This window comes from Carica papaya, chromosome 3 (genome assembly GCF_054855325.1).
Source record: "Carica papaya isolate Zhongbai chromosome 3, ASM5485532v1, whole genome shotgun sequence".
Taxonomy (NCBI): Eukaryota; Viridiplantae; Streptophyta; class Magnoliopsida; order Brassicales; family Caricaceae; genus Carica; species Carica papaya.
The window spans coordinates 19673370-19700263 of NC_142311.1; the positions used below are offsets into that span (position 1 = coordinate 19673370).

At 36.1% G+C, this 26894-nt stretch overlaps 2 protein-coding genes across 7 annotated transcripts; both read left to right on the top strand.

Annotated features, from left to right (window-relative positions):
* Window positions 1–9917: 9917 nt before the first annotated feature.
* On the top strand, window positions 9918–21293 carry LOC110812945 (Tetratricopeptide repeat (TPR)-like superfamily protein). Of its 6 annotated transcripts, none has more exons than XM_088216216.1 (6): window positions 9919–13074; window positions 13746–14001; window positions 14098–14175; window positions 15718–15974; window positions 16627–16685; window positions 19910–21293. In XM_088216216.1, exons 1-2 carry the CDS (start codon window positions 10069–10071, stop codon window positions 13788–13790), a joined length of 3051 nt encoding a protein of 1016 aa, XP_088072342.1. In that variant the 5' UTR covers window positions 9919–10068; the 3' UTR covers window positions 13791–14001; window positions 14098–14175; window positions 15718–15974; window positions 16627–16685; window positions 19910–21293. The 6 variants fall into 6 exon arrangements, with proteins under 6 accessions (XP_088072346.1, XP_088072342.1, XP_088072343.1 ...); XM_088216217.1 differs by lacking the exon at window positions 19910–21293 and adding an exon at window positions 19502–19799; XM_088216220.1 differs by lacking the exon at window positions 19910–21293 and having other exon boundaries at window positions 9918–13062; window positions 16627–16917.
* On the top strand, window positions 19996–22268 carry LOC110812944 (uncharacterized). Its single transcript, XM_022039895.2, has 4 exons — window positions 19996–20187; window positions 20280–20769; window positions 20905–20969; window positions 22104–22268. The coding sequence occupies exons 1-4, from the start codon at window positions 19996–19998 to the stop codon at window positions 22266–22268; spliced, it is 912 nt and encodes a 303-aa protein (XP_021895587.2).
* The last annotated feature ends 4626 nt before the right edge of the window (window positions 22269–26894 follow it).

Below are 26894 nucleotides of genomic sequence, written 5' to 3' on the forward strand. Positions count from 1 at the left end.
AAACAAAATCATGAAAAAATATATCATCTTTACTGAAACATCATCCAAACAGGCCCTGAATCACATGAAGAATTATTTCTATTCTGTTATCCTATTACCACAAATAGATAGTGTGAGAACTCCAAAGGGTCATATATTGATTTGGAAAGTCTACCATAAAACGTGCAGATCTTTTGCTATATATTCATGTACGCTTCCGTTTTCATATCTAATCTTAATTATTCAATATAAGCATATTTTAGATTCAGTTCTAGTTTATTTTGAAATTTCTTACAACAATATCTAATATGAAGCAGCCCCGGAAATTCATAATGGAATTTATATTAAAAATATCAAATGCGGAAGCAAAGTCAAAATTTGAATAACATCCCTTACACTAAAACCAAAAACGTGCTCACAAAATATAAAAGATTAAACTACCTAAAGGAGAAACTTGAAAGTAAAAACTACGAATGTGACTATGGAGTCTTTAGGCGTCCCCTTCGTCGTCCTCTTGCGGAACCGGCTCGGGAACGATGTCCTCTTGATCTGAAATGATTAAATAAGGAATGAGCTACACTAGCCCAGTAAGGACATCACGATATCTCACCGTCACGGAGGTAAAGGTGGGTAGAAAACACAAAAAGACCAATGGAGCATAATTTACAACAAATCCTTTTATTAATAATAAAACCTTTACCATTCACTTACCTCGGTGAAATTCATAAAACAATACACGAAAGCAATAACATCATCATCATCATGAAAACATATATATGAACTGTATAACATAATACCTATCAAACTTTTCGTAATTCAATCGTTACACAACATATTTTCCTAATTCACCAGCCCACTAGTATCCATGGGGATCCATAGGGGTCCCGCTACCCGTTAATCCTTAACACTTGAAATCCATTCCAGGGCCGTCCCCATACCCCGTCTGGTATGGGCGCCAAACCATAGACCTCATTACCCCGTCTGGTATGAGGGTGAAACGGGCCGTCCCCATACCCCGTCCGGTATGGGCACCAAAACACATAAGATCTCCATACCCCGTCCGGTATGGGAGACCACAATCCCGGTAGGGTTCCCTACGGACCCGGTCCGTCCACCATCTCCCAGGATATCTAGTCAGGCTGAACACATTATACAATTTCCATTTACATAATCTTTCATTCTCCTTTTCCCTCAGTCAGCATTATCAATCACATACAAACAAGCAAAACGATAATTTATGCCAGACAGACAACATACAACATCAATATCCCGGTCATTCAATCCATAATCAATAAAACAGTAAAATATGCACACGAAACTATAAAATGAAAACATCGAACCTCATGCTGCATTTAAAACTGTAAAACAGGCCAAATAACAGTTAACCGACAAACACACTAGACTCAGGCTCCATTAGCAACCTTAAGCAATTTCACACATTTGTTGATTCATGAAATACCGTTTTATCATTTATTGAACTTTAAAACGGTGATAGGAAATAGGGTGAGGGGTCCTTACTTGTTTCGGGGTCCGAACACGGCTTCACAGTGCGCTTGCAGGCTGTCCCTAATTTTCCCTGAATTTTTCTCGGGGAACTGAAACGCACAACTGGTACCTGCACGTGTTCCAAAAAATTCCAAATTAGGCTCAGGGCCCCTTTCGACTAATATCGCAACTCCGGCACGGCCGCTCCGCCGTGCTCCGGCGATGGCGCCGCCGCTTGCGGCGGCGGTTTGCCTCGGGTTGGCCGTTTTTGGCCGTTTCTGGCCGAATTCGGCCACACTCGCATTGGTTCCTGCGATAAAACAACCCTACGGCCCTCGGGGGTCGAAAATTTACGGAAAATCGAAGCTTACCGGCGGCGGTGCTCTCGGGTGCAGCGGCTCTCCGGTGAAGTTCGTGTTTTGGTGATTCAGCTCTGATCAACCTGTAGAGAAAAGAATGATGATCATGGTGATATAAAAATTGCATTAAACAGAGGCCGGGAAGGGCCTCATCGGAGACAAAAATCGAGAAGGGACGCGGCGGCGCCGCTGGCTTTCGGCCGTGTTTTTCGGCTGTTTGGCCAGGATTTTGGCTCTGATTTGGCCACTGGGGAAATCAGCGTGGAAAAACGAATCTGGGATATGAAATTTACCTCGATCGGCGGTCGGAAATTCCTCCAGTGCGGCGGCGGGTGGCTGCGGCCGGCTTCTGGTTCGTCTTCTCCGGCGAGGGCAGGCGGCTAGGGTTTGGGGTCTGGTGTGGGGGTCTTATTTATACCCTTTTGCCTTTTGATCTCAGCCGTCCATTTTGATTTAATCTGGGCCGTCCGTTTTTGATTAAATCTGGGTCGTCCGTGCGATTAATTCTGGGCCGTCCGTGCGCGCGATTGATCTGGACCGTCCGATCGCGCGCACTCGGATCGCCAACGTGGCCAGTCCCCGGTCGACGTGGTTTTGCCACGTGGCAGGTCCTGGTTGGCCAGGCCTGCTGACTGGGTCTGCTGACGTGGCACGCACGTTTTTTTTTTTCCTTCAATTTCTTCAATTTTCCCGAGCGCTACATAATATGTTATCCAGATTTACCGACATCACTAGAGCTTGAAAATTATTTAGTAAATCTTATACTAATGATGAGCCAATAAGAAAGATTTTTAAGTGTTTTCCCAAGTAATGAATACAAACATTATGGTAATTCGATAAACTAAGGATCACGCCAGAGTTAGCTTAGATGAGTTGTTCTAATCACTTATCGATTCTGGAGTTAACTTTAAAGAGAAAAAAAGAAGACGAGGTTAAGAAAAGGAAAATTATAGCATTCAAACCTTTTATAAAAGTGAAGAAAAAAGTAAAGAAATTAGGAGGAAGAGAGTTCACAATTAAATAAAAACCGAATAAAAAAGATTCAATTATATGCTCTAGATGTTATATATTAGGACGCATAAAAGTAGAATGCTGACAAGTTATTATGTTCTCTAAAAACCTAAAGAAGAAGGTCATGATGGCCATATGAAGTAATTATAAGAACAATAACACCAAAAGTGAAAATGAGAAAAAGATAATCAACTTTTTTCTTCTATGTTCGAAAATGAAAAAAATGAGATATGTTTAAAAGTAGCAAAGAAAAAAAAAAAGGTACTTTGAAGACAACTGTTCAAGGCACATGATAGGAGATAAATTTAGCATTCGAAGAGGTAAAAAAAAAAGAGATAATCTTCATTGATAATAGCAAAGGTAATATTGTTAGTATTACCAAAATAGGAAATGATGTTTCCACCATAAGACATGTTTCATTTGTAAAAGATCTTAAGCATAACTTGTTTAATATTAATTAGTTACATGACTAAAGTCATAGAATAATTTTTAAATCTCATCATTGTTTAGTAAATTGACCTAAAATATAATATGTAATACCCAGGCTCAAAATTTAGCTCGGAATTAATTTTAAAATTAAAAAATATATATAAAAATATAATTTATAAATTTATAAATTTTTATTTAAAATAAAATTAGGAAAAAATAGATAGAGAATAAAAATAAAAATAATTTTAGAAAAAAAGAGTTTAAATTTAGGTTTGAGGGGTATTTTTAAAAGGAAAATAAAAAATTAGGAGTCAAAACGCAATTAAAAAAATTGCGCAACGTAGGACCGCCCAGTCAGCAGCCCCGATGAGTCGGAGTGCGCTGCATGGCAAGACACGTTGACTCGGTGCCAGTGAAGGCTACATTGGCAATTTGCGTGCCCCCGATCAGATGGTCGCGATTAAATACGATGAATGGTTCAGATTCGTTCTCTCTTTCAATGTGATCGTACGGTCAAGATTAAATTGCGATGAATGGTCCAGATTCATTTTTTTTAAACGCGATCGGACGATCGAGATCAAAGGCGATGAACGGTCCAAATTTAAGGGGGCGGGTATAAATATCTCATATTATACCAAACCCAAACCGTAGCCGCCAACCTCCTGCCAGAGAAGAAAAATCGGTCGTCGGAGAAAGGAGTCGATCGTCACCTGTTGCCGTGCAGGAGCCACATCCGACCGCCAAAAAAGATAAAAAATTCTCTTATCTGCTCGAAATTTGATCTTGAACACCCCCATGGTCAAATCGGAGCAAAAAAATGGTGGATGAGCCAAAAATTACGTGCAAAATCCGGCGGTGCCGCCGTGGGCAAAACCCAAAATTACCTCCGATGAGCCCCTTCCTGTTTCCTGTTTCGTGCAATTTTTCTATCATTGTGTTTACAATTATATTTCCTATAGATTGACCGAAGAAAAATGCCTAGCTGCGAAGGTGAGTCAGCGAAGCCGCCACACCGAAAAATTCAGCCGCCGGTAAGTTTTTATTTTTTGACTTTTTTCGGCCAACTGAGGCCCCTTAACATATTTTCTTGCATAGATGGATATAAAACCGGCCGAAACTGGCTAAAAACAGCTAGGTCGAGGCAAACCGCCGTCGCGAGTAGTGGTGTTGTCGCCGAAGCACGACAGTGCCACCATGCCAGAATTCTGAAATTGGCCAAAAAAAATTTTTAACACCGGTTTTGTATATTTTTGTGATTTTTTTAGATACGTGAAACATATTTTAATCTCTGCAGGAAAATTTAGAAAATCTAGGGACCGCTAGTAGGTGCAGTAAAAAGTTCGGTATTTCAGATATCAATTCAGGTAAGAATCTCTTACCTTATTTTTTGTTATGAAATTGAAGTTTAATTATCAATAATACAGTATTATGCGTAATTTAGAAAACTTCGAGAATTAATTACAGGTTACTAATGGAGGCAGAACTAGTTATTTATTATTGTTTGTCATGTTTAACCGATTGTTTGATTTTACAACTTTAAATGCATGATAATATATTGAAATTAGTAAAATAATTTAGCTGTATTTCTTTGATGCATGTATTGTTTGTCTTGCATTTATTTATGGTTAAATTATGAAACTGAAAATTAAATGTAAACAGAAAATTGATTGGTTAAGTGAATGAATGAATGGTAGCCTTATTGGATATCTTAGAAGATGGTGGACGGACTGGGTACATAGGGAACTTACTGTGAACATTTCCTCATACCGGACGGGGTATCGAAGATTAATTTTTTTGACGCTCATATCGGACGAGGTATTGATAATTAGTATTTTTGGCGCTCATACCGAACAGGGTGTTGAGATGACTAGTTAGTTGGCAAGATTGGATGTTAGTTCACGCGTAGTGGGACATTCCTATGGGGCCTCATGAATGCCAATAGGCAAATAAAAAAGGAAAAGTTATTATTTTTGCTTACTTAAATATGAGATTATGATGTTGTTGAGCTATTTTCTCTATAGGTCGGTTTTAAAAATCTTGCAACGGTAAGTATGTAATAAATAGTTTTACTTATAATAAATGAATTTACTTAAATTAAGAGCTCAATTGGTTGTTTTTGTAATTTTTACTAACTTTTATTTTCTGTATCGGTGAGTAGTGTGATATTCTTACTAGGATAGTATAGCTCATCCATTCATTAACTATTTTAGATAAAAAAGACTAAGATCCAGATTCCGATCAACAAGGGGGTTGTAAATTGTTCACCACCTGAACTCCTTCAAAAACTAGTGAATATTATCCTAAAATGCTCAATTGTTTACTTTTCATTTATTTCGTTGATTTTCTTTTGTTCTTTTAGAAGGGACATTCTTATAACTCTATTTGGCATTTTAAACTATTGTGTAAGAAATGTGAACTCTAACTCTATTATTTCGCTTGCGCATTCAATTTATGATTTTATTTCCTTTTAAGTTCTGGGTTGTTACATAATATGATTAAATTTGTTGGATATAGATATAAGAGCGTATATCTAATTAATGTATAATGACATCCTCTCATCACATGAGACATGTCTCGAAATATTTTGCAATTATAATTAGTTGTAATATAAGAGTCTAATTCATACTAGTACATATGTGACCCGTAAATTAGCAAAAGATTGATCTAGTAATTAGACTACTTAAAATAAAGTTCGAAAAAGATAATATTTATAATGCATGTTAACTTAGGAAACAAACTAAAATATATTTTAAATCTAAAAATTTACTCTATAACAAGACCTTTACACAAGTATTTTGTATGGATTTATAAGGATTATTTAGGACAATAAGTATGGGAAGTCATTTATATGCATTAGAAAGATGAAGCTTATGAGATCTCTATCAAGTTTTCTAAAAGAATTCAAAATGAAAAAGGTTGTGTATTAACTAGCATAAGAAAAGTGATCATAGTAAAGAATTTGAAAATCATTTATTTGCTTCATGTTGTGATACTCATGATATAAAGCACAAGTTTTTTGGCTTGTTATAACTCCTCAATAAAATGAAATTGTAGAGAGAAAAATAGAATACTTGAAGAAACGATTATAAGTATATGTAAAAATAATTCACCTAAGTATTTCTAGACTACAATGGGTGATAATACATGTTATATTATGAATAAAGTATTTATTACACTAATTATAGTTGTTGAATAAACTTACACAAATTGTATTCAATGAATTAGTTTTCCTTCCCTTAAAAAAATCACAGTGACTATAAGGTATATATTGAAAATAATTAAATAACTTAACTATTTATAATCAATTAATTCTTTATTTTTATATAGAAAATTTTCTACTAAAAAAATGAAAAATTAAACTTCATAGATATAATTTATTTTAAGTTGAAAAAAACTTATGAACTTAATAACTTGTGTAACACCCACTAATTTTATAATTTTTATTATTATTATTATTAATTTTTTTTATTTAGTTTATTTTATAATTTTTGAATTTTAATTGATTTATTTAATTTAATTTAATAAAAAAATAATAATAATAATAAAATTGGGTAAAAATATTATTTGGATTTAATTGAAATTGATTTTGGGAAAAAGGGGTGAAAATTAGGATTCTGGGGGTATTTTTGAAAAGAAAATCGGAAACCAGGGGTCAAAACACAATTTAGAAAAATTGTGCCCCGTTAGCGCCACGTCAGTAGCCACGTCAGCGGCCCAGTCAGCAGCCCTGGCCAACCAGGACATGCCGCGTGGCAAGGCCACGCCTACCCGGGAACGGGCCACTTGGGCGATCCGCGTGCGCACGATCGGACGGCCCAGATGCGTCCCCGCGCGCACGGACGGTCCAGATCAAGCGTGCGCACGGACGGTCCAGATCAAGCGTGCGCACGGACGGCCCAGATGCACGCGCACGGACGGCCCAGATTCAATCAAGATGGACGGCTGTGATTAAAAGGCAAAGGGTATAAATAAACCCCCCACACCTGACCACAAAAACCCTAGCCGCCAGCCCTTGCCGGAGAAGACGAACTAGACGCCGGAGGAGCCGGCCGCCGCCACCCTCCGCCGCACTGGAGAGTTTTTCGACCGTCGATCGAGGTAAATTTCATACCCACGGCTCGTTTTTCAATGCTGAGTTCCCTTGTGGCCAAATCGGAGCCAAAATCCCGGCCAAACGGCCGGAAAACACGGCTGAAACCCAACGGTGCCGCCGCGCCCCTCCTCGATTTTTGCCTCCGATGAGGCCCTTCCCGGCCTCCGTTTGATACAATTTTTATATCACCATGATCACCATTCTTTTCTCTACAAGTTTATCGGAGCCAAATCACCAAAACACGAACCTCGCTGGAGAGTCGCTGCACCCGAGAGCACCGCCGCCGGTAAGCTTCGGTTTTTCGTAAATTTTTGGCCCCCCGAGGGCCCTAGGGTTGTTTTATCGCAGGGACCGATGCAAGTGTGGCCGAATTCGGCCAGAAACGGCCGAAAACGGCCAACCCGAGGCGAATCGCAGCCGCAAGCGGCGGAGCCGCTGTGCCGGAATTGCGATATTGGCCGAAAGGGGCCCTGGGTCTAATTTGAGATTTTTTGGGACACGTGCAGGTACCAGTAGTGCGTTTCAGTTCCTCGGAAAAAATTCAGGAAAAATTAGGGACAGCCTGTAGGCGCACTGTAGAGCCGTATTCAGACCCCGAAACAAGTAAGGACCCCTCACCCTATTTCCTATCACGGTATTAAAGTTCAATAAACGATAAAACGGTATTTCATAAATCAATAGATGTGTGAAATTATTTGAGGTCGCTAATGGAGCCCGAGTCTGGTGTGTTTGTCAGTCAGCTGTTGTTTGGCCTATTTTACAGTTTTAAATACAGTATGAGGTCTGATGTTTTCATTTCATAGTTTCGTGTGCATATATCACTGTTTTATTGATTATGGGTTGAATGACTGAGAACCCGATGTTGTATGTTGTCTTGTTTGGCATAAATTACTGGTTTGCTTGTTTGTGTGTGATTTGATGATGCTGACTGAGGAAAAAGGGGAATAAAAGGTTATGTAAATTGATAATTGTATAATGTGGTCAGCCTGACTAGATATCCTAGGAGATAGTGGATAGACCGGGTCCGTAGGGAACCCTACCGGGATTGTGGTCTCTTATACCGGACGGGGTATTGAGACCTTATGTGTTTTGGCGCCCATACTGGACGGGGTATGGGGACGACCCATTTCACCCTCATACCGGACGAGATATTGAGGTTTATAGTTTTGGCGCCCATACCGGACGGGGTATGGGGACGGCCCTGGAATCTGATTACAAGTGTTAAGGGTTCACGGGTAGCGGGACCCCTATGGATCCCCATGGATACTAGTAGGCTGGTAAATGAGGAAAATATGTTGTGTAATGATTGAAATGCAAAAGGTGTGATAAGTATTATGTTATACAGTTCATATGATTTCATGATGATGATAATGTTATTGCTTTCGTATGTTGTTTTATGAACTTCACCGAGTTAATTGGATAGTAAATGATTTTATTATTGATAAAAGAATTTGTTGTAAATTATGCTCCATTGGTCTTTTTGTGTTTTCTACCCACCTTTACCTTTGTGACGGTGAGATAGTGTGATGTCTTTACTGGGCTGGTGTAGATCATTCCTTATTTAATCATTTCAGATCAGGAAGACATTGTTTCCGAGCCCGTTCCGCAGGAAGACGGCGAAGGGGACGCCTGAAGACTTCGTAGTTATATTTATAGCTTTTATTTTCGAGTTTCTCTTTTAATTAGTTTGTTCTTTTATACTTTGAGCACGTTTTTGGTTTTAGTGTAAGGGATGTTAATTAAAATTTTTATTACGCTTCCGCATTTGACCTTTTTAATACACATATTTCATTTTAAAATTTCAGAGCCGTTACAACTTGTATTTACAATCAGGATGCCTCTTTTTAGTATGTGAATATATTTTTAGTTTTTATTTATGTACATTTTATTCAAACTTTATAAATTAATTAACAATCAAGAGAATAACAATGAAAATAATTAAGTTAAAAGATTTTAAAATATTATTTTTAGTATTTCTACTAAGCTATTTTCTTTTTAGAAATATGTAATTTTTCATAGGAAACTACATAACACATATTAAGTTAAAAGAATAAAAGATGTTTTCAAATCATAGCTAAATATATTGCTTCTTAAACTCTTTTTTCCCCTTCTTTTTTTAAATATATATATATACATATATATGATTTATCTATTAAATTATACATAAATAAAAAAATAATATACATTTATCTACTAAATTAATATTAAAAACATACTTGCATGAAATATAAAATTTGTATTTGACTTGACACGTTTATTAATTATGTTAATTATAATTCATTGTAGAAATAATGAATTTTACTTGATGATGTGGCTTAATGTAGTAACATCGTTCCCCATCTTTATATGTATGTATATATATATATATATATATATATATTGAGGTTTATGTTATCTAATTTAAACATCTAATATATCATCCAATATTTTTTATGTTCTTTGGGTCATCTATTATTTTTTTAATTTGTATTAATAACTTTTTAATTTTTAAATTACCAATAGTTTAAATAGTGAACAACTGGTTTACAAGATTTAACAAATAGATTAATCACTAATCAAGTTCAAAGTGATCAACGAAGGACAAGTTCAGAAATTGGCCAGCGGGGCGGGCGTGCATTGTGGACTCTGTTCCATGGATTAGCTAAACCCGCTTTAAACCCTAAAACTTCATAGTCGATTGAAAATTCTTTAAAAATTTCGTTAGCATAAAGCATGAACAAACGACTCCTTCGGTGTCTTCTTTCTCAGTCAATTTCTCCTCTATCATCAAAACCTAATTTAACTTGCGACTCATCATCGGCATTCCCTTGTACAATCAACATCTCGCAACACAATCGCAAAGTTTCCCGCCAATACATCATCACTGTAATCTCCAGATTCTTGTCCACCTCGCTTGGGAGCGAGCGTCAAGGATTAGTCGGACCAAATGATCCATATTTGCAGGATAACACGCGTATAGGGTCATTTTCGGCTGAAGAATTTGTGATTTTACACGATTCTTTGTTGGATTCCGGTGCCGGTAGTAGTTCTACAGTGCCCGAAGCTGAGAGCAGTAAGTCTTCGAACGATGCTGTTTCGATTGCTAATGTAATTTTGACAGAAGATGATGTGTTTGGGAATAAAACCCAGAAGTTTCTCCGGCAATTTAGAGAGAATTTGACTGAAAAGTTGGTTGTCGAAGTCTTGAGCTTCTTAAGAAGGCCCGATTTGGCGGTCAAGTTTTTCATATGGGCAGGTAGGCAGATTGGATATTGTCACACCGGACCTGTTTATAATGCACTGTTAGAAATACTTGAACGCGATGATAAGGATAGATTACCGGAACATTTTTTGCAGGAAATTAGAACTGATGACAAGGAGGTGCTTGGGAAATTGCTTAATGGTCTGATTCGGAAATGTTGCCGAAATGGGCTATGGAATGTCGCTTTGGAGGAGCTAGGGAGGCTCAAGGACTTTGGGTACAAACCTTCACGATCAACATACAATGCATTGATACAAGTATTTGTAAAAGCTGATCGGTTGGACACAGCATATTTAGTTCATAGGGAGATGTCAGATGCAGGATTTAGTATGGACGGGTTCACCCTAGGATGTTTTGTGCATTGCCTTTGTAAGGCAGGGAGGTGGAGGGAAGCCCTAACGTTGATTGAAAAGGAAGAATTTGTACCTGATACTGTAATTTATACAAAGATGATATTTGGGTTGTGTGAAGCTTCACTTTTTAAAGAAGCTATGGATTTTTTGGACAGAATGCGAGCTAGTTCTTGCCTCCCTAATGTTGTTACTTATAGGATTTTGCTTATTGGGCATCTAAGGAAAAGACAGCTCGGTAGCTGTAAGAGAATTCTTAGTACAATGATTATGGAAGGTTGTTATCCTAGTCCTAAGATTTTTAATTCTCTCGTACATGCTTATTGCAGATCTGGGGATTACCATTTTGCATATAAATTGTTGAAGAAAATGGTCAATTGTGGGTGCCAGCCAGGTTATGTGGTTTATAATATATTAATTGGTGGTATTTGCGGCAATGAGGAGTTACCAGGTTTGGATATATTAGACTTAGCTGAGAAAGCTTACCACGAAATGCTTAGGGCAGGGATGGTGCTAAATAAGGTTAATGTCATCAATTATGCACGGTGTCTTTGTGGTGCTGGAAAATTTGAGGAAGCACATAGAGTCATCCGTGAAATGATGAATAAGGGTTTTATACCTGACAACAGTACATATACAAAAGTGATTGGCTATCTGTGTAATGCCTCCAAGGTAGAAAAGGCTTTTTCATTGTTTGAAGAAATGAAAACAAGTGGTGTTGTCCCTGATGTTTACACTTATACAATTTTGATCGATAGTTTTTGTAAAGTTGGCCTTATTGATCAAGCTCGTAAGTGGTTTGATGAAATGATAAATGTTGGTTGTGCCCCTAATGTGGTTACTTACACTGCTCTTATACATGCTTACCTGAAAGCCAGAAATTTCTGTAGTGCAAATGAACTTTTTGAAATGATGCTATCTGAAGGCTGTATTCCTAATGTTGTCACATATACAGCATTAATTGATGGTTATTGTAAAGCAGGACAAATTGAAAAAGCTTGCAAGATTTATGCTAGAATGCGTGCTAGCCCGGAAATTCCAGACGTAGGTATGTTCTTTAGGTTTTGTAATAGTGATGCAGAAGAGCCAAATGTATTTACATACGGAGCTTTGGTAGATGGTTTATGTAAGGTTCACAAGGTCAAAGAGGCTCATGAGTTATTGGATGCTATGTTTGTGGAAGGTTGTGAACCAAATCATATTGTATATGATGCTCTTATAGATGGATTTTGTAAAGTTGGGAAACTAGATGAAGCACAAGAGGTGTTTGCCAAAATGTCCCAGCATGGTTACAGTCCAGACATTTATACTTACAGCTCTTTAATTGACAGATTGTTCAAAGATAAGCGTCTTGATCTTGCCTTAAAAGTCTTATCCAAAATGCTTGAAAATTCTTGTGCACCTAATGTTGTTATTTATACAGAAATGATTGATGGCTTATGTAAGGTAGGTAAAACAGATGAAGCCTATAAGCTGATGCTGATGATGGAAGAAAAAGGATGTTGTCCAAATGTTGTGACGTATACTGCAATGATAGATGGTTTTGGAAAAGTAGGTAAAATGGACAAATGTCTTGAACTGTTACAACAAATGGGTTTAAAAGGTTGCTCGCCAAATTTTATTACCTACAGGGTTTTAATAAACCATTGTTGTGTCAATGGACTCTTGGATGAGGCTTATGAACTTTTAGAAGAAATGAAACAAACATATTGGCCTAAGTACATGGCAGGCTATTGTAAAGTAATTGAAGGTTTTAACAAAGAGTTCATTGCATCCCTTGGACTCTTAGATGAGATAAGTACAAATGATTCTGCACCAATTATTCCAGTTTACAGAATTCTAATAGATAATTTTATTAGAGCTGGAAGACTGGAGGTGGCTTTGGAACTATATGAAGAGGTTGCATCATTTTCACCCTTTTTAGCTGCCTATACTAACATTTATAATTCTTTGATTGAGGCCCTCTTCTTGGCTGGTAAGGTCGATAAGGCCTTTCAGTTGTTTTCGGATATGATAAACAGAGGTGGCAATCCAGATTTGCACATATTCTTTCATCTTATTAAAGGGCTTGTGAAAATAAGCAAGTGGGATGAAGCACTCCTACTGTTAGACAGTGTATGTCAGATGGTTAGTTTCTCTTCTTCTCCTCACACTATGAAATAATTGATACCTTAGAATACAAATGTAACTATTGGAAAGCTAACTTCCAATTATTTTGTTCTTATGGGTCTGCTTTCTCTTTTTCTCTTTATGTTAATAAATGCATTCTCATGCCAACTTATTATGATATACCTGCTAATCTATCTTTTGATATAAACCAGCAGAAAAAAGTATTTTCCTAGCTCCTATTGGTTAAATGTATACTATCTTAAATCTATCATAAATCAACAGTGAGCTCATACATCTTTTCATTTTCTTTCTTATACAAAAACAGGTTTGGCCTTTTAAATAAGTCTTTACTAGCATAAAATTAATAAGACATTTAAGCACTAGATTGGATGATTTGTCAGTATCTATGGAAAGGTCATAAGTTAATAGATAATACATGATATTTACAGAACCTTGAGCTTGTGATGGTGAAGCATCTAGTAAAAAAGTTATGTAGGCATGATAAATGAAAGTAAAGCTGCTTTGCATAGGAATCAGTAGTTCCTTCTTTTTAATGCATTGTGTCTTTAATAGTTAAATGTTGCTTCTGTTGCTTGGATGCTTGTCAGAAAGGTCAAAGATATCTGATTTCTTCTATATAATTATATCACCTTTTTCAAGATTTTTATAGTTTCAAGTTCCTTTTGTAGGATATCCATTTGTTCCAAGAGGAAAAGACATCTCACATGCTTTAGGCTTACCTGAAAACTTGACGTTTTCAATATTGATTTTGATCTGATGCCTTAACCGTGCATAACAATGAATATGCTCAGAGATTGACTCTACAAGTAAAAGAATTGACTTTGCTTCTAAAGCCTGAGAAACAATGTTTGCTTAGGCAATGAAGCAAGCTTTAAAGAACGTCAAACATTGTAGATTTGTCAAGCTCAGCTAGCCTTCTTTCTGGTAATTATTATGTCAAAGCTGGTAAGACAAATAAAAAAATTCTCATTAGGAACTTCGGCATTGTGTATATTTTATGTTGTTAATTGGATGCTGCAGGAGATTCTTCCAAAATTGTCTCGATTGTGGGATACTATTCATTAGCCATACAACAGTTAGCTGGTTAGCGATGCAAAGGTTAGCTTATTTTCATTAACTTCCATGTTACATTAACAATGATAGTTATCTTTGTTTTTTTTTTGTGTGTCAGTAATCTTTACTTCTTATTAACTCATGATTCTGACTAATTTATATCCAATAATAATTTTCTGTAGATTATTTTGTTGTTAGAAGAATTAACTGAAATATTATTTTTATTATTAAGCTTAGGGTTGTTTTATAGATATCTGTTCTTGTTTCAAAGGAATTAGGGTCCTATTCTATATTTTTTGTTCGTTTGTTTTTCTCTTGTTCTTTCTGGAGATTTTTTGAAGGATGTCTCATCTTCTTTGTTTGTAATTTTTTATTTTCTTCTCTTCTAATAATAATTTTTCTCTAAAATGTTCTGTTATTAAGTTGAAGAAATAGTTCATGTATTTATAGAGATGCCTATAAATTGAAAATTATAATAGAATCTAACTAAATAGAACATTAACCATTATAGAACCTCCGAATATCAGTCATCGTGATGCGGCTTGGAGGCTTTGGACAAACTATCTTACATATATTCTCGGTGTATGTATCTCCTGGAACACTAGGGAGTTTTTGTGTTCCTTGTTGAAAGGGGAGAGAGTGAAAACATTCGGAGCTGAGCTTTGGCTTCTGTGGCTGGAATGAAATTTTATGATCTTCAGGGGTTGCCACTTTCCACCTCAATTACTTTTGGTTAGATTGATCTTCTTCGCTTCTCCACGGCCCAAGGCTCATGGTTGTTTTAGAGGCATTTTTCATCCTTATTATAAGGGAACTGGGTTCTATTCTCAATTGATCCTTTTCTTGGTGTAATTCTGCCTCTTTGTTTTTCTTTTTTGGAGATGTTTGTGAAGATGTCTTATCTTCAATTCATTTATCTTCCATTTTTAATTAATAGTTATTTTTTTTGAGAAAAAATAAAAAAATGTACTTACATAAAAGGTTAACTATTTCGGAAGAGACTGCATTTAAAATGTTTTATCTCTGTGTCGTGGGAAGTTAGAAAAACCTAATTGGGACATAAAAGAAAAAAGGAATGATAAAAAAAGGAAATTGATGTAACAAATAAACTACGCGCAATTAGGGAACTGAAGTCCATTTAAGTATAAGATGGGTATAAATACCTGGTACCCAGTTGCATGTAATATTCCTAAATATTTAATGTCTTAGGTAAAGTGGAAATCATGTCTTTTATCTTTCTCTTTGTAGTCCTCTCTGTTTCTCTCCCTATCGAAACCAATTATTCTAAATAAATTACTCTCTCTATTAGTCTTCTTATTCTCCAAATAACAATCGAATAGGCTATATAGGAGTTATCTTATTCTCTTAAACTCCCTTCAAATTCAAGCTTACGTTCTGCTGGAGTTTCTTACAAATAAAATGAAGTAATTTTTTTTTTAAATGGACTAAAATTAAAAACTCATAGCCTGATAATTGGATAAATTGAAGTTTGTTATGAGTAGAGTAAGGATGATATTTTTTTACCTAAACTCACCCAATCTGCCTCATCTGAACTTGATTTGATGTGATTTTTTTTTTTTATTGAAGTGCGGATTCGAATTGGGACATATTCAGATCGGTGGAAAAGAATTTGGGTCAAGTTCTGGTGGTTTCTAAGGACTATCCCTCCAACAACTTGCAAAGACTTGACGAACAAAGACATAAACAGTGACTTGATCAAATAATGATGTTCTCAATCAAGTAAATGTGATACTTGTCACTAATAGGTGGGTGCCACATACCATAAGCAACAATTGTAAACCTTGGCAACAACTTGCTACCACTTCAACTTGTTTTTAAATAAGGTAAAATGTCTTTCCTTGAGCAATAAGCTTTGGTAGCTCACAGGTTTTTTTAGACCATATGAAAATTTAAATATATTATCCAATCTATTATCAATAATTTAATCTCTCTTGACGGAAAAATTTTAAAAGCATAGATCAAGAGCAAGTCCATCAAATTTTGTATTGAAACTATTGATAAAATGAGATGACAACGGTAAACTAAGTTTAGGCATCTCTGGCTTTCGGTATTATGTAGGGTTAGATGGCCACTGTTATGAAGGTGTATGATCACCTCCCATTAACTGGAGGTGCGTTAAATATCTTTCTGTGCTTAGACCTCTAGTAGATAGGTCACCTAATGCTAGCAATACTAGACCTAGGGGTGAATACACTGAAACATAACCCCTATAGATATAATTTTATTTTCTCATATAGAGTTATGGGATAAATGCATTTTTTCAAATGACACCATATTTTGTTTTATTTTTCATTAGAAAATAAGAAGAAACAAAAGAAGATTTGAGGATTAGAGAAGAATGAATCAATTGAAAACAAAACCAAGAATTTATTTATTTTTGGGGAGAAATTAGTAATAATCAAAGCTTTGTATTGGAAATTTTTATATGAAGGGAATTTGATTAATATGTTTTTTTTTTCTTTTTCTTTGTCGTAGATGGCTACTAATGCCTGGAAAGTATGGTGGGAAGAATGAAACTAGAGGAAGCTAATGAGGTCCTATTCTCTTATCCGTTTAATGATTTTGTGGATTATTTGGAAGGAAAGAATTGGAAGAGCTTTCAAGAATACTTTTTTCTCTTTTTTTTTTTTTTTTTTTTTGAGTTTGGAATGCTTGGTTTTGCATCTTTCACTTTTTTCTCAAAGGCCATTCATTAATTTTGGCAAAAGATTTGAGGGACTACTTGACATCTTAACTTATTTTTAAATATATACCTTTGTCTTTCTAGCATTTGGACTCATGCTTTGTTGCTCCTTACTGTCATTCTTGTGTCTTTTGAAAAACAAATTCTCAAGTAGAATACATAAGAAATATTTATATTGAATACTTATCAACTTAGTTAAAGATTATCTTTTGTGATTCCATTTTTCAACTTTGATATAAATATTTAGAATGTTAGACAAATGCATGCTCAGATATCATAATATATGTTCTTATATTTAGCTTTAACAATCAATTTACGTAATATTCATCAAAAAGAAAAGAAATGTAAATAAAATTTAGAGTTGGATGTAAATGAAAGAAATTTTTAAAAATTAGAAAATTTTAATTAGTTCAAAGACTTAAATGAAAGTAAATAAGAAAAAAAGGGATAAAAACATAAATAAGTGGAAACGGAAGGGGGCAAAGGAAATCAAGAAAATGGACAGTTCAGATCATGAGGAGATCAGATGATTGAGATTTAAAAAGAGAATGGACGATCCAGATCAAGTCATAAGGATCTAACGATTGAGGAGACGAGTATAAAAAGAAAAAAGATTAGGGTTTCCTTCATCTAGGAGAGAAGCCGAAAAAGAGAAAGGGAGAAAGAGAGAGAGCGGTGATCGGGGAGAGGAGGAAGAAGACGGTCATGCGGGGGAGCCGAAAGAGAGAAAAGAGAGAAAAGAAGAGAGAGGCTGGAAAGGAAGAGGGGAAGGGAAAAAGAAAGGAGAGAAAAGGGAAGAGAAAGTGGGTGGCCGAGCGGGAAAAAGGGAAGCCGAGAACGCAGCGCAAGGGGAGAGGAGAGAGAGAGAGAGAATCGCGGAGGAGGAAGAAGAAGAAAGGGAATCGCGACCAAGGCACACTGCGTGATGGTGGAATCCAAAGTCGAGCTACACATGACGTTGGTGTCTGAAAAACCGGCAAGTTTTGTCCTTTTATTCTCTATTTTTCGATAATTTCTTTTCTTATTTCGTTAGATTTTTTATTTCCTTTACTAATCGGTTTGTAGGTTTGAAAAATCACATCCGAGTCTCAACCAAGCTAGGGAGCCGCAGTGTGATGGAGAGGAGGCGACCGGGAGCCAAGCCGAAAGGTAAAATCGTTTTGTTTTCATATTTTGGTGGTGGTTGAGCGGCGGTGGGGCAGGTCTGGTGTCGGGCTGGCCGCGCGGGCTCGGCCGGGCCACCCACCCGTGCGTGAACCGATGAGGCTTCCTCGAAAATGGGAAAGCCGACTATTCGGAAAGCCGAAGGGTCTTCCCTGAGCATGGGAACTCGATCCACCATTTTGGGTTTCGATTTGTTGTTTGGACAACTGAAAAGTCTTTTTCAAAAAATAAAAATCTAATTTGTCATCTGGAAAGCTGAAAATTTTTTTTCCGAAAAAAGTGAGTTCGATTCGCTGAAAGATTTTTTGAATACGGATTCTGATAATTTTGGGTATTCCGTTGGGTGGCAGTTGGAACCTATAATTTGATTGAATTAATTTTTAGTATTTCGAAATATTTTAATTAATTATGTCATGTGTACAAAAAAATTTGGACATTCAAGTGGACCCAGAAAGAATCGTAGGAGAGTAAGTATTTCTAAATCTCAACCGGGTTCGAATTTTGAAAAGTACATTCATTTCATTAAATTATAAATTTTAAAATTTGAACGGATATTGATCTAATTTTCGATGAAAAATAGAATTCAAATTATGATCAGTAAACTTAAGTAATTGGAACCTTATGAGAAGATGAAACCAGAAAACAGACCCAATAGACTGTGAAATATTTGAATTGAATTATTTGGACTGATAAAATCTGAAATTGAAAAGGAAAATTTTCAATTAAGAAAAAATTGAAAAAGAAAAAAAATAAAATAAAAATGTAAAAGTAGAAAGAAAAATAAATAATTGAGGTTAAGAAACGATCATTTAAACAAACTAAGAATTTTGGAATGAGATGGTAGGAGTGAATAGGGTAGGGAACCTGAATACTTTCTTTAGTCTGAATCGAGGAGGAGAGTGTGTGTGTGTGGTTGAAGTTCAGCGGACATGGTAAACCTGTATATAGATAGAGTTTGAAACCTAATCCAAATGTGGATAAGCATTCGTGTGAGTATAAGCCACTTAGCAAACGTACATGTTATAGTCATTTTGTGATTTGTGTGTGTGCTATCCATGCGATGGGGAGATCTATTTCGCCTTTTCTCGATGATGACATAAACGATATTGCGCGATGAAACCATAAAAATGACCGTTCGAGTGTATCTGTGATCTTTTGTGTGTGTATGATTATGTTTCAAGATTATGAACAATATTCGAGTATATCTTAATCTATTGTATATGTGATTATATTTCGAAATGACGATTGATATTCGAGTGCATTTTTGACTTTCGAGAGTATAAGAATGTATATTTGAGGTTTGTATATAATATTCGAGAGAATTCATCAGATCGATCAGAAACATATGAAATAATGAAAATAAGAATATGAATTTGCACTAAAATATTTTTATTTCTTTTGTTTGTTATCGTGTATTTTGCATGAAATTTTGTCTGAGTTGAGAGAACGAGAATACTTATTGAGTTGGAAAAGCTCATTAAATTTCATCCTGATATTTTTCAGAGGAGAATGAAGAGTCAGCACTGCTGCTAGACGAGTAGAACCTGTAAAAGGGTTCTTGTTTTTGTATATTCAAAAAGTTTTATTTTGTTCTATTAGACTTTAAATTTTGAGATCATGTTTTGTATATATAGTTACTGTACATATCACATGGGATGGTATGTTGTATTATATTTTTGATCTACGCATATATATATTTTATGGACTCACTACATGAAAATGACATGAGCAAGAATTGCGCCTAATATCGAGTATCGGGGCGTGACAAGTGGTATCAAAGCCCACATTCCTAGAAACATCTTTTGTGCATGAGATTTTAGAATTTAAATATGATATTTTGTAACTATTTGGGTGTTGAGAAGTAGGAATGTTATTTTAAAATATTTTAATTCATTCTTTTCTGAATGAAAGGATGTAAGATGAGACGTGGACGAACTCCACCAGAGCAACCTCCAGATTACATGTCTTTATAGAAGCATATTGACTGGTTATACCACATGGTAGAGGAGCTTGTTAACCAGCCTAGAAAAGGGATACCTGGCCCTCCTCCAGTACCGGCTTCATACAATCCAGAACCAGTCGTTAGAGATCCAGACTGTCACAGAAAGTTCATGAGACTCCATCCTTCTACATTTGTTGGTACCAAGAATTTTATTAAAGTTGAAGGATGGTTGAAAGAAATTGAAAAGGTATTCCGAGTTTTGGGAATTACTTCCGAACAGAAAGTGATCCTAGCTACGTACTTGCCTGTGGGTGAAGTTGATCGTTGGTGGGAATTCAGAGAGGCTACCTTACTTGTTCCCATCATCTGGGAGAGATTTTTGGGGGCGTTCAACGTCGAGTACTTTCCAGCACGGCTCCAACACCAGAAAGAGTTAGAATTCATGCAGTTCACTCAGGGAACCTATCAGTGGTTGAATATACTCGAAGATTCATTGAATTGACCCATTTTGCTCCAGCCATTTTGATTGATGAAGGACAGAGGACGAGAAAATTTCAGTGGGGGCTACGCCCAGCGATCCAGGATGCTCCTGCAGTTCTAGAGTTGAAGACCTATGATGAGGTTTTTACGAAAGTAGAAATAGTAGAAAGTAGATTGAAGGATTTATTCTTCGGAGTATGCAGTTCTAGATCCCCGGTACCTCTGAGAAGACAGATTTCAAGGTATAGTTCACAAGATAAGAGGCCCGGAATGGTAACAGATGTATCTCCTAGACCACCATCAACTTCTGGTAGGGCATTGACCTGCCGTACTTGTGGAAAGAATCATGGTAATCAGTCGTGCCCTTGTGTCACTCGATCATGTTTTAAGTGTGGTAGCCAACAACATTTGATCCGTAACTGCCCACTTATGAAGGAACAAGTAGAAGCTCAAAGACGGGGATGAGTGTACACACTTACTGCAGCAGATGCTGAAGTAAACCCAGATGTGGTTCAAGGTATGTATTCTGTCTCAAAGAACCTAGCTAAAGTATTAGTAGATCCTGGTTCCACACATTCATTCGTGTCACACACTTTTACACAATGATTGGGTGTTACACATATTTATTTGGAGCATATCTTGATGATATCCACACCAAGCACGAATGTATTATTTTCTGATGTTATCTATAAAAATGGTATAATAGAGATAGTTGGTAGGGAATTAAAAATAGATTTGATACTTTTAGATGTGGGAGATTTTGATGTAATATTAGAAATTGACTGACTAGCGGCTCATTACGCAGCTTTAGATTGTTGTAACAAGAATGTTGTATTTAATATTCCTAATGAAGAAATTTTTACTTTGTAATTGAATGGTGTTATTTACCACATTGTATGGTCATTTAAGTTATATAATTTATTGAGGCTAACATATAAAGGTTGACATGGTAGGTGATAAAGATAAGAAGATTAATTTTTATAATGTGTTGGTGGTCCGTGAGTATCCAGATGTATTCTTTGACAACTTCCAGGGTTACCTTCGGACCGTGAAATAGAATTTTTTATTGATCTACAACCAGACACCCACCTAATTTCCATTGCTCCTTATAGACTGGTGAAAGTTGAAAAGAAAGAATTAAAGAAGCGATTAACAGAATTCTGAGAGAAATGATTCATTATCATTGGGGTGCTCTTATAACATTTACCAATAAGAAAGATAGAACCAAGCGAATATTTATTGGTTATAGACAATTAAACTGGGTTACCATCAAGAATAATTATTATTTGCCCATAATTAATGACCTATTTGACCAATTGCAACGGGTGCAGATCTTTTGCAAGATTGATTTATGATCCAGTTACCATTAAGTGAAGATTAAACCCGAGAATATTTCAAAGACCGCCTTTAGAACCAGGTATGACCATTACAAATTCTTGATCTTACCTTTTGGATTGATAAATACTTTGGTGGTATTTATGGACATGATGAATTGGATGTTTGAGTCTTGGTTAGATCAATTTGTTATTATATTCATTGAAGATATATTGATTTACTTAGAGTCGAGAAGAACATGTTGAACACTTAAGACAAGTTCTAGAAGCTATTAAAAAAGAAAAGTTGTATGCAAAATGGAATAAGTGTGCATTCTGGCTCGAACAGATCACTTTTTGGGTCATGTAGTTTCTAAAGACGGAGTCTGTAGATCTAGCAAAAGTTGAGCCTATCATGGGATTGGAACATCCCACTATGGTGAAGGATGTCCGAAAATTTTTGGGTATGGCTGGGTACTACCGCCAATTTGTGAAAGGATTCTCTAAGATTGCAATCCCCTCTTACCCGACTTAATAGGAAGGATGTTAAGTTTGAATGGGCCCCAAAATGTGAAAATAGCTTCAGAGAACTCAAAAACTGACTCATGACGACTCCAATACTAACACTACCTAGTGGATCAGGGGATTATACAATATATACTGATGCATCAGGCCAGGGTTTAGAGTATGTGTTAATGCAAAATAGCAGAGTCATCGCCTACAGGTCGATACAATTGAAGAGTCACGAATGAAATTACTCGACTTATGACTTGGAATTACTGCAATTGTTTATACTCTTAAGATCTGGCGTCATTATCTGTATGAAGAGATATTTGAGATCTATACTAATCACAAGAGTTTTAAATATCTCTTCATGTAGAGAGAACTGAACATGCATCAGTGTAGATAGATGGATCTTCTTAAAGACTATGATTACAAGATATCCTACCATCCAAGGAAAGGAAATGTGGTGGCTGATACACAGAGTCGCAGTACCTACGGCATGATTGCAAGATTAGTAACTTATGAGTGTAAGACTCTAGAGACCTTTCAAAAATTATAATAAGGTATTGACAAACAAGGAATGTATATAGCCAGCTTGAGAATCGAGCCAGTATTAATTCAAAAAATTAAAGATGCTCAAGAAACTGACATTGATATAAAGACCTTGAAGAAAGAAACTGAACAAAGTTTAAGGTTTGACTTCAGAATTCATGATGATGGTTTGTTTTGATTCAAAGGAAGATTGTGCGTTCCTGATGACCCTAACTTGAAGAGACTCATGTTAGAAGAAGCACATAATTCTAGGTTTACTATACACCCAGGCATCACCAAAATGTATCAGAGTTTACGACCTCGATATTGGTAGATTGGGATGAAGAAAGATATCTTCGAATTTATTAGTGAATGTCTCACATGTTAAAGGATTAAAGCCGAACACCAAAAACCAAGGGGATTACTCTAATCTTTACCAATTTCAGAGTGGAAGTTAGAACACATCACTATGAACTTTGTGATGGATTTGCCTCAGACTAGATTGAAGCATAATACTATTTGGGTGATAGTGGACCGATTAACGAAGTCAGCCCATTTCCTACCAATAAAAACTACAGATTCTCTAGATAAACTTGCTAGATTATATATTAAAGAAGTTATTAGAATTCATGGAATCCCAGTATCAGTAGTTACAGATCGAGATACTCGTTTTACTTCTAGGTTTTATACAAGCCTACAACAGGTCTTAAGCACCACCTTATCATTCAGCATAACATTTCACCCACAAATGGATGACCAAATGGAGAGAACCATCTAGACATTAGAAGATATGCTTAGGGCTTGTGCACTAGAGATGAGAGAAAATTGGGACGACCATCTACCATTGATTGAATTCGCCTATAACAATAACTATCAGTCCAATATTAGTACAGCTCCATATGAAGTAATTTATGGCAAACTCTGTAGATCTCCTATGTGTTGGAAAGAAATTGGGGATAGAAAATTAATTAAACCCATATTAATTGAAGAAACTACCTCCAAGATTGTTCTAATTAAAAATAACCTTAAAAACACCCAAAGTAGACAGAAAAGTTATGCAGATAATCATAGAAGGAGTTTGAAATTTGAAATAGGGGATCATGTATTCTTAAAAGTGTCACCAATGAAGGGTCTTATGAGATTTGGAAAGAAAGACAAATTGAGCACTTGCTTCATTAGACCATTTGAAATATTGGAGAGAATTGGATCTGCTGCTTACCAATTAGCATTGCCACAGAGTTGGCTAACGTTCATGATGTATTTCATGTGTTCATGTTACGTAAATACCAGTCTAATCCATCATATAAATTCAATATGAGGAGATTCATATTGAAGAAGATGTCATATAAGAAAATGTCCATAGAAATATTGGACAAACATGAACGGGTATTGAGGAATAAGACTATTCTGATGGTCAAGGTACCCTGACGACATCATTCGCCAGCTGAATCTACTTAGGAGATTAAAGATTCGAACGAGCTCGATTTTCACACCTATTGTAGAGACATATCAAATTTGGAGGACCAAATTTTTATAAGGAGGGAAGAATTGTAATATCTACCTAAAAGAAAAGAAATGTAAATAAAATTTAGAGTTGGGTGTAAATAAAAGAAATTTTTTAAAATTAGGGGCTTTTAATTAATTCAAGGACTTTAATAAAAGTAGGTAAGAAAAAAGAGGGTAAAAACATAAATAAGTAGAAGTAGAAGGGGCAGAGGAAATCAAAAAAATAGACGACCCAAATAGGACCACTTGAGGAGATCAGATGACTGAGATTTAAAAAGGGAACAGACGATCTAGATCGAGTCATGAAAATCGAACGATTGAGGGAACAGGTATAAAAGGGGAAGAGATCAGGGTTTCCTTCATTTGGGAGAGAAGCTGAAAAAGAGAAAGGCAGAAAGAGAGAGAGCGGCGATCAGGGAGAGTGAGAAGAAGACAGTCGCAATGGGAAGCCGAGAGAGAGAAAAGAGAGAAAAAAGAAGAGAGAGGCCGGAAAAGAAAAAGAAAGGAGAGAAAAGGGAAGAGAAAGTGGATGGTCGAACAGGAAGAAGAGAAGCCGAGAACAGCCACGCAAGGGGTGAGGAGAGAGAGAGAGAATTGCAGAGGAAGAAGAAGAAGAGAGGGAATCGCGGCCAAAGAGCACTGCGTGATGGCAGAATCAAAGCTGAGCTGCACACGATGTTGGTGTCCAAAAAATCAGTAAGTTTCATATCTTTCATGTCTATTTTTCGATTATTCCTTTTCTTATTTCATTAGATTATTTTATTTCCTTTACTAATCAGTTTGTAACTTTGAAAAATTACATCTGCGTCTCAACCAAGCTAGGGATTCATGGGGTGACCGAGAGAATACGACCAAGAGCCAAGCTGTGGCCAAATCACCCACGCCGAAAGGTAAAACCGTTTTGTTTTTGTGTCTTGGTGGTGGTTGAGCGGCGGTGGGGCGGGGCTGGTGTCAAGCTGGCTGTGCGGGCTCGGTCGAGCCACCCACCTGCTCAGGAACCGAGGAGGCTTCCTCGAGAATGGGAAAAGCCGACCCATTCGGGAAGCCGGAGGGTCTTCCCCGAGCATGGGAACCCGATCCACCATTTTGGGTTTTGATTCGCCGTTCAGGAAGCTGAAAAGTCTTTCTCGAAAAATAAAAATCTGATTTGTCATCCATGAAGTTGAAAATTCTTTCTTGAAAAACGTGAATCTGATTCGCTGAATGGAAAGACGAAAGATTTTTCGGATACAAATTCTGATAATTTTGGGAATTCCGTTGGGTGACCGTTGAAACCCATAATTTGATTAAATTAATTTTTAGTATTTCAAAATTTTTTAATTAATTATGTCGTGTGTACAGAAAAATTTAGACATTCAAGCAGATTCATATAGATGCATAGGAGAGTAAATTAATTTCATTAAATTATGAATTTTGAAATTTGAACGAACATTGACCTAATTTTCGATGAAAAACAGAATCCAAATTATGATTAGTAAACCTAAGCAATTGGAACCCTATGAGGAGACGAAATTAGAAAACAGACCCAATGGACTAAGAGTTATTTGGACTAATGAAATTTGAAATTGAAAAGGAAAATTTTCAATTAAGAGAAAATTGAAAAAAAAAGAAAAAAAATAAAAATGTAAAAATAGAAAAGAAAAAAAATAATTGAGGTTAAAAAATGATCATTTAAACAAACTGAGAATTTTGGAATGAAAGGGTAGGAATGAATAGGATAGGGACCCTGAATACCTTCTTGTTTAGCCTGAATCGAGGAGGAGGGTATGTGTGTGTGACTGAAGTTCAGCGGGTATGGTGAACCTGTACATGGATAAAGTCTGAAACCTAATCTAGACGTAGATATTCGTGTGAGATTGGGCCACCTAGCAAACATACTTGCTGTGGCCATTGTGTGATTTGTGTGTGTGTTATCCATGCAATGGGGGATCTATTTCGCCTTTCCTCAATAATGATATAAACAGTATCGCGTGATGAAACCATATAAATGATCGTTGGAGTGTATCTGTGATCTTTTGTATGTGTGATTATGTTTCGAGATTATGAACGATATTCGAGTGTATCTGTAATCTTTTGTGTTTGTGATTATGTTTTAAAATGATGATTGATATTTGAGTGCATTTTTGACTTTCGAGAGTATGAAAATATACATTTGAGGTTTGTATATGATATTCGAGAGAGTTTATCAGATCGATCAGGAACACGTGAAATAGTAAAAATAAGATCATGAATTTGTACTGAAATATTTTTATTGTTTTTATTTCTTACCGTGTGTTTTTCATTAAATTTTATCTGGGTTGAGAGAACGAGAATACTTATTGAGTTGGTGAAGCTCATTAAATTTCACCCTGATATTTTTTAGGGGAGAATAAAGAGCTAGCACTGCTGCCAGACGAGTAGAACCTATAAAAAGGTTCTTGTTTTTGAATATTTTATGCATATTTGAAAATTTTTATTTTGTTCTATTAGACTCTAGATTCTGACATAATGTTTTGTATATATAGTTACTGTACATATCACATGAGATGGTAGGTTATATTATATCTTTGATCTATGCATATACATATTTTATGGACCCACTGCATGAAAATGGTATGAGCAGGAATTGCGCCTCATATCA